Source organism: Bactrocera latifrons, unplaced genomic scaffold (genome assembly GCF_001853355.1).
Source record: "Bactrocera latifrons isolate USDA-ARS-PBARC rearing strain unplaced genomic scaffold, ASM185335v1 scaffold_230, whole genome shotgun sequence".
Lineage (NCBI taxonomy): Eukaryota > Metazoa > Arthropoda > Insecta > Diptera > Tephritidae > Bactrocera > Bactrocera latifrons.
Genome location: NW_017535853.1, coordinates 99,109 through 111,635, shown reverse-complemented (window position 1 = coordinate 111,635; position 12,527 = coordinate 99,109). Strand labels below are relative to the sequence as shown.

General features: G+C 33.7%; 3 protein-coding genes across 3 annotated transcripts in view; all 3 read left to right on the top strand.

Moving 5' to 3' along the window:
* The window catches only part of LOC108968849, a 3,720-nt gene extending 1,388 nt beyond the window's left edge, over nucleotides 1–2,332 (top strand). The window contains exons 2-4 of the mRNA XM_018933147.1: nucleotides 254–339; nucleotides 1,945–2,053; nucleotides 2,129–2,332. Coding sequence (XP_018788692.1) covers nucleotides 254–339; nucleotides 1,945–2,053; nucleotides 2,129–2,241 — 308 coding nt within the window. The 3' untranslated portion in view covers nucleotides 2,242–2,332. The remainder of the gene's footprint in view (nucleotides 1–253; nucleotides 340–1,944; nucleotides 2,054–2,128) is intronic.
* A 4,350-nt stretch (nucleotides 2,333–6,682) lies between these two features.
* Nucleotides 6,683–9,284, top strand: LOC108968857. The gene is made up of 4 exons (XM_018933156.1): nucleotides 6,683–7,009; nucleotides 7,096–7,181; nucleotides 8,050–8,158; nucleotides 8,948–9,284. Exons 1-4 carry the CDS (start codon nucleotides 6,826–6,828, stop codon nucleotides 9,061–9,063), a joined length of 495 nt encoding a protein of 164 aa, XP_018788701.1. The 5' UTR covers nucleotides 6,683–6,825; the 3' UTR covers nucleotides 9,064–9,284.
* Nucleotides 9,285–12,096: 2,812 nt separating this feature from the next.
* Nucleotides 12,097–12,527, top strand: part of LOC108968859 — a 2,538-nt gene continuing 2,107 nt past the window's right edge. The window contains exons 1-2 of the mRNA XM_018933158.1: nucleotides 12,097–12,307; nucleotides 12,431–12,516. Coding sequence (XP_018788703.1) covers nucleotides 12,130–12,307; nucleotides 12,431–12,516 — 264 coding nt within the window. The 5' untranslated portion in view covers nucleotides 12,097–12,129. The remainder of the gene's footprint in view (nucleotides 12,308–12,430; nucleotides 12,517–12,527) is intronic.

Genomic DNA, 12,527 nt, shown 5'->3' with positions numbered 1-12,527 from the left:
TTTTGTTTTTTTAAATTTATTTTATTAATCACTAAATTATGTTACAGAATTTTCAGTTTTCGCTGTAACATATGTACATATAACCAATATATAACCAAAAGACAATATGAGTGGTTTCTATTATATCGATTTTCCTTTGCCTCTAAGCTTATAAAAAGTGATATTACGTTATTTTGAATTTTAGTTGACGATATATTTTCTTCAAAATTTTATATTTCATAATTTTTATATGCACTAWTTTATTTCATTTCAGACATTCAACTATTCCTTTACATCTATATAGTCTTAGTTCTCATCAGTGGTGCCGCAAGCATTTGCCTGATTTTGGGTACAGTCCAGGTTTGTATTTAGATTTATATACATATGTACTACTACATGTATAGAACATAGTATGTACAAAGTAATATATAGAATATTTATGCCCTATGCCCTCACAAGTGAGCTTTTTTATATTGTGAACATTGGTTTCAAATGATTCTTCGAAAGCATGTTTGCAACGAAATGCTGSAACAACAGCATTATCAAGTCAAGTATGAGTGTTCTGTACCACATATGTATGTACATACATATGTATGTATTTACATAAATATGAACGTGTAGTTTTGCTTATGTTTGATTGAAATTTACTGCGATAGCACTAAATAAGTATTTCAAAATAAATATGCAAATGTTAATCGCTTCAAAGATTCTTAGCAATTTCACAACGACGCATTTGCGAATGGATGGAATTTTGTTTGAAAAAACCAGCCACATAATGAGTGTTTACAATGAAGTTGATATCTGAAATGCATACGTTAGTCAACGTCACCGTAAAATATGGCGTAAGGCAAGTCTGTGACTTACGAAGCTCATAATAACGACGACAATTGTGTTGTTTATTTTTTGAAGTCACAGGATGTGATTATTTACGTTATATGTATGATTAAACATGAATTTTCGTGGTCAGTTTAGTTTGAGTGATATTTTTATTTGAAGGATTTCATTCGTTTGTGAATTATAACATTTTAAGGAAAGTAACTTTTGTTATTGTGAAAAAAGGATAAACACGAATTTCGCGTATTGTTGATAAAATGTTGCTTTTTGAAAGGCAAAAACACAKTTGAAGCAAAAACTTGGCTTAATGACGAGTTTCCGGAGACTACACCGGATTATCAATTATCAAGAATTGGTATGCTAAGCTTAGATATGATGCAAAGAGCACCGAAAACGGTGAACGCAATGAACACCCGAGGTTGTGACAACGTTGTTAACGACATGTTGTTAACATGAAAAAATCCTCAAAATAGTTATGGATGACCATAAACTAAAATGATTCGAGAAGGCAGGCACTCTAAAGATATCAACTGAACGTGTACATCGTGTAATTTACGAATATTTGGGTATGAGAAAGCTCTATGCAAAGTGGGTTCCGCGCGAGCACACTTTTGACCAAACAMAACGGCGAGTTGATGATTCGAAGCAATATTTGGAGATATTCAAGCATAATAAAACCGAGTTTTTGCTTCGTTCCGAGTGGARTGCATTTTGGGATGCGCATGGAATAATTTTTATTGACCACATTGAAAAAGGAAAAGCCATCAACAGCGACTATTAGATAGCGTTATTGCATCGTGATAACCATGGTAAAAAGCTTTGAATTTGGCTTGGAATTGCCTCCGCATCTATCGCATTCTCCAGAACTGGCCTCCAGCGTCTAAATAAGTCCGAGTCAAATTTGAACTAAAGGARCGGCCTTTATTGTTTAGTCCGACTTCTAAAGTTCTGTTGTGATCCATGTTTTATTATATTTTATTTCTATAATTTATTATTTTATTAATTTTTTTTTATTGTTGATGTAATGGCATATTTATTCCATCACTTTATTAAATAATTTAGTTATATTTTTGGTAAACCTTATTTATTTTATTGTATTTCAATCCTAAAATTTCTTTTGAAACTTTACAGAAACGTCACAATTTGGTTTTGGTTTGGTTGATCGCTAATGCCTTGGGAATAGTGTTTTCGATTATTTTCATGTTCGTCGCTAGTTCTTATAGCAGTCTTATAGGCCTCGGTGAGTTGACACATATAGCGCCCATATCCATAATTTGAATTCCGTGTATTTTTTTATTAACTTTTTTCATTTCAGCMTTGAATATTTATCTCTGGATTGCGATGTTCTCGCTTTATAAGAGAATCAAATCGGAAAGACAAACGGGCTTTTCAMGTCCAGCTGAATTTATGCCCAAACAAATGGCTTAACTTAAAAGGAAATGCTGTTTTTTTATAACATTAAAATTTTATATTGACGTTTATATATAATTTATGTACATACTTAATACATATGTATGTATACATATATTTTATAATGAGTATACAAATTTTATATTTTACGAGTCGATGAAAATAAAAACAAATCAATTATTTTCTACTACTTTTGCTTTTCATTACTCAAAAGATAATACCGTCATTATATCGGAAATTATGTAGACAGTTGTACAATTACTATGTTGTTAATGAAATTCTATATACAATTCCTAATCATTTGGTGTATACACATGCAGATCTATACAGGTACAGACGAGTTACTTAAGTATTCATTAGAATTATTAAGCCAATTGATGCTCATCATTTCGTAAACCGGTCATGAATATCATGCGCAAACAATTACTTGCTAATTAAAAAAAAAATAATAATTAATCGCATAAGTATTTTCTGCTTTTCATTTTTATACCCTGAAYAAGGGTATATTAAGTTTGTCACGAAGTTTGTAATACCCAGAAGAAAGGGTCGGAGACCCTATAAAGCCCGTCTGTCTGTCTGTCTATCTGTATATATATGAACTGGTCCCTCAGTGTTTTAAGATATCGTTTTGAAATTTTGCAAACGTCATTTTCTCTTCAAGAAGCTGCTCATTTTTCGGAACTGCCGATGTCGCATCACTATATCATATAGCTGCCATACAAACTGAACGATCGGAATCAAGTTCTTGTATGGAAAACTTTTACATTTGAAAAGATGTATTCACGAAATTTGGTATAGATTATTTTCTAAGGCAACAATGTAATATCCGAAGAAATTGTTCAGATCGGTTAACTATAGCATATATGTAGCTGCCATACAAGCCGAACGATCGGAGTCAAGGGCTTGTATGGAAAAGTTTCGCATTTAACGTCGTATCGTCACGAAATTTGGCATGGATTACCGCTTAAGGTAACAACATAATCTCCAAAAAAATTGTTCAGAACGGATTACTATAGCATATAGCTTCCATACAAACTGAATACATAGTTACTAACAGAAATGCATCTGTGTAGGGTGTTTAGCTTCGGCGCAACCGAAGTTAACGTTTTTATTTTTGATTTTGTTTTGTTGTTTTTTTTTTGAAGATTACAATACAAATACTTATGCATGTTTAATGACAACGCCCATTTCTTTGAAAAATAACACATTTGTCTGAGAACGTACATTGATCTTTTGATGCTGACTGCACGTATAGTATGTACATACATATGTACATATATTTTTGCATGACCAAAAACGTCAGCAAATAATCAATAAATGCTTTCTTTTGAAGCCGGCAAAGCGAAACGTAAATTTGATTTTTTTATTTACATTAATAGAGCGCAAGAGCTCTGGGCTTCTAACTTTGAAAATCAACTTGTTTCATATAACAAACAAGTTTTGCTTTTGTTGTTTTATTAATACAATAAAAATATCAAGTCGATTMCATAAAAAAATTACAATGAAGCTTAAAATGCGGTTTAACAATAAAACAGGGAAATCAGATAATAATAATGCGTCTAGATGAGTGCAATATTTTTACTTTCGCAACATGTTGCACAGAGTATAATAATTTTCTCTATTTTAATTTTTCAATAACATAACATACATACACTGAAACATATGAAAAAAGCATTTCTTCAACAAAAAGAGCAGCGCAGCACAATTGCGCATGCGCCAGAGGWCATGATAGCGCAAGTGCTCTCAAACTACTGTATAAACCAGCTGTTTACAGTTTGTTCGGTTCGCCACTTTCTAACGCTTGGCGTAAGGAGTATAGCTTATATAACAACATCYCGCCTTAAAATATGTTTTATTAATAATTTTAAATATTTTACATAAWCCAGAATACACTTAGAACGTTTAAAACAGAAAATGAAATATAAGGTAGTCGAAAAAGTCTTTTCGCAATTCTAACCAAACTTCAACTTGTTTTTTATATTTATAATTAACTTTAATGAACCAAATATGTACCATTTGGTCAACCACTTTTTGCCATTTTTCCGCTAGAGATATTAYTCCATCAGTGTAAAACTTTTCCAGTTTCTCAGCGAAAAACTGGGACAAGTAATTTCCACTGGCTCTCTTGAAGCCAACTTTACTCCACTAAGGGAGTTCTGCATTGACCGAAACAAATGGTAGTCCTAAGGTGCAAGGTCAGGTCTATATGGTGGATGCATCAAAACTTCCCAGTCAAGCTCTAAAAGCTTTTGCCGAGTCATCAAATATGTGTGTGGTCTAGCTTTGTCCAATTGAAAGACGAAACCAACAGTAAAATGTGGATAATTCCATTCCAATACYACCAAACACTCAGCATAACCTTTCGAGTCCTGGCTTTGCGGCCAYTTGTTGATCTTGAAACATGATCTTTTTTGCATATTATTACCGTATTTGATCCACTTTTCGTCTCCTGTTACCACTCGCTTCAGAAATGTTTGGATTTCATTTCGTTTCAACAAAGAATCACAGATGTTAATTCGGTCCATTACAATTCATGTGGTGCCCAAACATCGAGACTCTAGTATAATATACACATATTATTGGCGACCCTCCAACTTTTTTTGCTTTAAAATGGACAGCAGTTTTGGCAATCACCTCTTCATTCAACGAAAATTTCTTCCCAGCGAGCGTTCTTCTGAGTTCCTGAGGACAGGACATTGTCACAGGAAGCCAGATCTGGAGCATACGGTGGATGTGGAAGCAATTCTAAGCCCAATTCACGTTTTTTGTCATCGCTTCTACTGACTTGTAGCACGGTGCATTGCCTTGGTGAAACAGTACTTTCTTTTTCTTCAAGTACGGCCGTGTTACGGCGATTTCGTTCTTTAAATGGTTCAATAAGGCTTCATAATATTCGCTGTTGATGTAGTCAATAAAAATTATTCCATACGCATCCCAAAATACAGACGACAAAACCTTGCCAGTCGACTGTTGCGCTTTTCCACGCTTTGTAGCGGGTGCATCGTGTGCGGTCCATTCGGTTGACTGTTGATTGGACTTCGGAGTGAAATTGTGTAGCCMTGTTTCATCCGTTGTCACATAACGATGTAAAAACTCGGTTTCATTACGCTTGAATATCTTTAAACCTTACTCCGAATCATCARGYCCTTGTAGTTTTTGGTCAAAAGTGAAATCACTCGGCACCCACTTTGCACAGAGTWTTCTCATACCTTAATATTCGTGAATAATGTGATGTACACGTTTTGTTGATATCTTTAGAATATCTGCTATCTCGAATTACTCTATTTTCCGGTCAACCAAAATTATATTTTGGACTTTTTTGATYTTTTTTTATTGGTAACAACCACGTTCGGTCGTCCATTGCGTTCACTGTCTTCGGTGCTCATTTCATCACGTCTAAACTTAGCATACCAATTCTTGAAGGTTAGTTTTCCTGGGGGAACCTCTGAAATCTTGCCATCAAGCTTTGCTTCAACTGTATTTTTTCCTTTCAAAAAGCAATATTTTATTAACAGGCGAAATTCCTCTTTATCGATTTTTTTCACAATAACAAAAGTTGCTTCTCCCAAAATGTTATAATTCACAAACTAAAGATCCGACAGCCAAATTTATACATGCGCCTTTTGAAGGTTACAACTAATTAAAAATCGAATGAATTTAGTTCTTGTAGCGCCCTCTATGTGTATGGTAAATATGTTTTTAAATATACCTGGAACAAGACACACATCGTTTTCGCTCGAAGAAGCAGCTTATTCGATGGAACCGTCGATATCGGACTACTTTAGTCCATAGCTACTATAGAAACTGTCCAATCCACTTTAGTCTTTGTTTGGAATTATTTTTATTTGTGAAGGTTATTATAGTTTCATTAAAAAATAATTGCATTAATAAATAATTCATTATATAGCATGTATTTTTAAAAACAGCGCATTTTGCTTTCATGCTACCATTTATAAGCAAAATCGCTTCTGGCATAAACATTGTTGCTGCCTATTCTAAAAAGATATAAATAAAAACACTTCTTCACTCAAACGCTCACCGAACATCTGTTGGTGGAATACAGGTGGTCAATGCTGACTGAAAATGGACACGCTGATACCCACATACATACATATGTACATACTTATACTTAATTTTTATTTTACTAATAGGAAAGGCAGATCCTTCAATCATGCTCTCGTCATAYTCTGCTTAATTACTTTTCCGCAAAAAATCGGTATCTAATGTACTTTACGGATGCTTCTCAAACCTGAGTGTTAAGTAAAAACTTTCTTGTGCCTCTCTATGACTTGATACGYTTACCTTTGGAATAGAGAAAGAGGCGCAAATTTCTAAATAGATATGTATATGTATGTATGTATATAGAGAGAGATGAAGAAATAGTACGAAAGGGGCACATGCAGCATAAATTTTTCCATTTCTTCTATATTTACAATAGTTCGTAGTRGAATATCGGACACATTCCTCAACAGTCACAACAATTGGGGGAAACTGTGAATATTACTTTCAAATACTGCTACGTTTAGTGAAATTTAATTATATTAGACAAATTTATAGTAAAAATTCKTTAAAAAAAATACGAAATTTTTCAAAACCGTAAAAATGTTGACACAATTCTGTTGCTTGCGTTTGGAAACCACTGCAAAAATTATCGGTTGGTTGGGAAGTTTTGTAACTATTGTTGTAATTATCATTTGCGCAGAGTTGTTAAGAAATGCGCGTGCCCTTCTTGGAACTTTGACGAGAAGAGGCTATCATTTTGACGATCCAGAGGACGCTGGAACTGGTGAGTRTTTGACATTGAATATAAAAAGATTAATGTGATGTATAGGATGATGAAAAACACAATTTTGTATTTAATTTTTCTTGTAGTACTGATCATTATACTTGCTGTCAGTATTGTTGTTCTTTTCATCAATGCATTTGCAAATGGTTGTTTGGTGTACGGCACAGTCAAGGTTGGTATCAGTACTATGTAAATTTACATTTGTTGTGGATATTGTAGCAAAAAGTGAATAATTGCTAGAGATCATAATAGAAAAGATAGATAATATGTATGTATGTATAGTAAGCAGTAAATATTTGTTATGGTTTTGTACTCTATGTGACAGCAAGTAAATAAACAGCAGTAGGTGAGAGAACGATTGGTTTTATAGTACATTTTCGGAAGAACGATCCAAAGAGAGGTACTATTTTCAATAGCTTTTTTTTTGACAGATCGCRCGTGAGTYGTGYCAAGCTGACATGTTAYTTTTATTCAGTATTGTTTGGCATTTCATCGTGGTAAGACTTACGTCCGAGCACCGTTTACAAATCGTTTAAATTTATTACGAAAATCTACGTTCTGTAAAGAATGTGTTTCACGCGCTTCAATCAGCTTTTGATCAASATAATCGGCCTATTCAGCGTACTATTCGCAACACCAACACCTATATATCTTGAGATAAAGCATTCATAATTGGATAATATTCGACACAATAGACCAGGTCCAACGCGTAGTGAAGAAAATATAGCAGCCGTAGCTGAGAGTCTACACGGAGTCTGCGGAGAGTCGATTCGGCGCCGTTCGCAGCAATACGGTCTGATGTATGAAACGACTTGGCGCATTTTGCGTAGGGATCTGAAATTGAAAGCGTAGAAAACACAGCTTGTGTAAGAATTAAAGCCGCTTTGCTCTATGGGCTTTTGAAAAGTTCCAAGAAGATTCGACATTTTTGAGTCAAATTTTGTTCAGCCYCATTTTTGATGTTCAGTTCCGTTCAAACTCAACTCTTTTTCGTTTATTTTATGTTATTTTTTGTTTTTATTAATTTATTCTATTCGTAGAAATATCACAAGTTGATCCTGCCCTGGTTGATCATCACCGCTATAGGAACTGTGCTAAGCTTAGTAGCACTAATTATTTATGGATTTTATAGTGCCATTTTCGGAGTTGGTAAGTGATATATCTCTATTATATATAGCTGCCAGTTTTGACCCGGACTGACAAAAAAAAAAAACACATATTTTAAACCAAATTTTTATTGTCGCCTTCCAAAAAGGTTTCTAAGCTGATACGCGCACAAGCCAATGATTTATCCGATTTTCCACACACTTGTGATGAACATCGGTTGATGTAACCGTTCATGCTATCAGCGAATTTTAATTGTTTCGGTTTGGGATCTGTTTTGGCACACCATTTGCTGGATTGTTGCACAGTTTCGACGTCATATCCATAAACCCACTTCTCGTCACCAGTAATTATACGTTTGATGAATGTAGCTTTCTGAACTGCGTTGTCAAGCTTCTCTTTGCAACTTCTACTCGGCGTCGATTGAGGCCTTTTGACACCCTTCATACCTAACACGATAATCAAAATGTGTTGAGTGGATCCATTACTCGATTTTCGACGATTTTCCAACACGATATTTTAACTTTTTCGATGTAATCGTCATTGACAGGTGTTGATGACCGACACACATAAGTCAAGTTTTCGGTGAAATCACAATCTTCACTGAATGCTTTGTGTCATTCAAATACCTCAAATTTATTGTTCAACTTTTTGGCCCACGCGTCGTAAACAAGCAGCTGTCAAATTTCACACGAATATAATCGTTTCTAAACAAAAAATTTATCTTTTCGGTTTATGCGCGCAGTTTAAACGGATTAGTCCGGGTCAAATTTGATCATATGATTTAAACATAATTTTACATATATGCATACATACATATTTCTCGATTTGCAGCGTTTATTGCATACCTCTGGATTGCCATGTATTCACTATACAGCAAAATCAAGACGGCAAATGAGCAACGTTCCTTTAAACGCGGCACTAGATCTATTGCTAGGCAAATTGCGTAAACAATACACACTATATATGTATAAATGTATATGCATATTTAGTTTTATACATGTAATAACAGTAATAATTTGCATTTACAAATGACTTTGCCTCATACAAATCTTCTCTGCCATTAATTACCAATTTTTTATACACTAGGGTGGGTAAAAAAAAAAATCAAATATTACTTTTACTTAGATTTATATTRCCACAGAGAACTAGAGCGGTAAATTTTCTTCAAATCTATGAGTTTTTAGAATTATAATGATTTTTTTTCATTGATCTATAAAATTCGTAAGAAACAAAATTTGCCTTAAATTAATCAATTTTTAAAAGTTTAATACCTTTTAAACAGTTAGGTTTACGAAAAAATTGTCGTAGATCTTTTTCAAAGAGCATTAAATTTCCTACAAGTCTATGAAGCGASTTACGAATTTTTCCATCTAATAATAAGAAAAATATATAAAACTGTAAGGCGGAGAASCTTCACATTACAAATAAGAGCTTATACTTGGAGAGACTTTTCAGTAGTGTATAAGCTGCTTTTCAAGTGTCTAAGGACCTGCTTTTCAGAGTTCCAGCGTAAAAGATATAAATTTTTTCTGACCCACCCTAGTATATTTAGCTCGAAAGTTATTTATAATTTCTTRATAAATTCTCTAATGATTAGAGTATGTTATGCATTGCTTATAATTATCAATTCAAGCGCCAAATAGTGTTGATTGTAGCGCAAGCGAGTATTTAAACGTCGCGTGTTTGTTTAAATATGTACTTAATTACATATGTATGTAATGTTTTACTAAACTAAAAAAAAAAATAAAAATATTAGTCACAAAATATCTATATGTTGCTGTTTTTATTTATTTATGTCAAAATGATGCGCACGAATTCATATTGTACATATGTATGTATGTATGTATTTGTATTTATACATACATACTATATAACATTGAATTTGGTTCTTTGGTTTAAAAATACTCGTTTGTGAGAAAGTAGGCGTTGTTGACTTTTTATCTGATTTTCGTTTTTTTTTTTTCTTTGTTATACCCTGAACAGAATATATTGGCTAGTCGAAAAAGTCTTTTCGTATTTCCGTATATCAAACTTTAACTTAATTTTTCTTATATTTATACGGATACTAATAAATCAATCAACAAATCTGTACCATTTTGGTCGACCACTTTTTGCCATTTTTCCGCCAGAGACATTATTACGTCAGTGTAAATCGAAATTTCGAAATTTCCAGAACGAAAGCGAGCGAATCATTGCTGTGCTACACGAACTGATAGAGCATCGTCTTCGTATACTGCACAAATTTCATCGGTAGTTTGCGTGACATTCTTCTCTTTTTCAAAATATAGCGAATTTCTTCACTATTTTCACTAATTTTCGAACAGCTGTAACTTTTTTTCAACTTCCCCGAATTTCTTTTTTGGTTAAATGAAGCTTAAATCTCACCTTTCCCACACTAAATGATGAGCGTGACAAGCTATATAATACATATATCGTATATCGAAATCGCCGAAGTAGGCCCATGTTTGCCTTACAAACTGACCGATTTAAAAAAATTCATTGTATGGAAATTTTTTTATTTGTCAATATATCGTCACGAAATTTATAACGGATTATTGTTCAAAGTAATGCCATAATCTCCGAACATATTGTTCAGTTCGGAACACTATATAATATAGCGGTCATACAAACTAACCTCACCGATCCAAATCAAGATAAAGATATTTTCATGCCGTTTTATGCCATAAGAAATGCACCTGTGTAGGGTATTATAGCTTCCCAGCAGTCGAAGTTAATGTTTTTCTTTGCTTTTAGTTTTTTTCGTTTTTGGTTTGTTTAAGTAAATAGTATGTAAACAACGAACTATTTGTATTTATATGCAAGCAGAATTATGTTTCATAAAACACACAGAGAACATACAAAGGTTGACGGGCAAATAAACAAATATATAAATACATATACACTATGTATGTATGTTGGTATGTATGTTTGTGTATATTATGTGAATTCAAATAATATTGTATTTGAGCTTTATCGCATGCAATTAAGATTGTATAAACCGACTGATGCCATCGAAGTGAAGTATTGCTCGGAATCTATTGTTCTTTTGAACAATATTCCGGAAAGTTGCATACTTTTTAATTACAAAATTAAATAATATTTAAAATTGACACTATAAGCGCAATCTTGTCGACAATTAATTGTTTATTGAGGATGCTTGCGATGGCTGCGGCTTGTACGAGCGCGTTTGTATGTTTGTTTATCGGTTCCACTGGGAGACGAGAATGTATGCTTGAGCTGCAYATGTGTTATAATAATTTCACCATTAGATGCCGGAGTCACCAAAAGTGTGGCAATCAGCGAATATGCACTTTGATGGCTACAAATCTTAGCCTTAGCGGTCACGAGCGTACGAAACGGTTGCCCTAGGTGACTAAAGTGATTTTATTTAAATAGGCAAATAGTCAAATGCAAACTAACATCGCTCCCAAAAGATGAGCCTTGRCGTGACAAACTACAAAAATGCACAAACACACCGATATGGGCAAAAGGGAAGGAAAGCTATTAGAAAATATAATTAAAAGAGCTTTCTTTCCAAAATACCAAAGATCTCTTAGTCAAYAAGTGCAGTATGACGTCAGCTACAAAAGTATTTGACAAGATTTTATTATTTTCTTTATGGTATTTGTATCACGGAAGCTTCTTACTTGAGTTCCTTTTGTTTTATATGCTTCTCTCGACGCTGCGCGCATAAACAGACGGACGGTAAGTTACGCGAAAATCGTATATTCGATAAATACAGAACTATATCTTTCTCGATTAGTTCTAAGTGTTACAAACAAGCCGTTAGGTGAATGGAACTATTATACTTTGTGCAACATGTTGCAAGAGTCTCCATGGGAAAGCTTCCTATCACTTGTGTATCATTATGTAMTATACGTATTTACTTATGCATTTATTAGTTTTACTACAATCGCGTATAATTTTTGAGGATGAGATCATAAGGCGCACTGCAGCAAAATGCATTATTATTAAGGTGACGGTGCTCGAAAGTTTAATTAAATACGGCTGAAATGGTGGAACATTTTTTCTGCTGTCCTTTGGAGTGCGCTGCTAAGTTTTTCGGTTGCTTAGGTGGCATTTCTTATGTGTTCTTATGCATCTTCTGTGGCATCTGCCTGGGAAGAGTACATGAAATTATCACCAGTGAATATTATCGTAAATATATTAGAGCTGAATACTCTGAGGAGGGTAAGCGTGGAAGTATAAATATTAATATGATAACAATAATAATTAATAATTAATTAACAATGTACATACATACATGTACATACATACATACATGCATGTATGTATGTTGTTATTACATTTCAGCGCTCACAATCAGCATTACTTTATATATGATCTTATGTATCACCTCAACGGTCACTCATATATGCTTGGTTGTCGGTACAATGAAGGTATGTACATA

Bases quoted from the DNA above. Each gene is read 5' to 3' on its own strand.
- LOC108968857 (XM_018933156.1), top strand. From the start codon at position 6,826: ATGTTGACACAATTCTGTTGCTTGCGTTTGGAAACCACTGCAAAAATT. The intron at 7,182-8,049 runs GTTGGTATCAGT...TTCTATTCGTAG, and splicing joins TGGTGTACGGCACAGTCAAG to AAATATCACAAGTTGATCCT. The intron at 8,159-8,947 runs GTAAGTGATATA...CTCGATTTGCAG, and splicing joins TAGTGCCATTTTCGGAGTTG to CGTTTATTGCATACCTCTGG.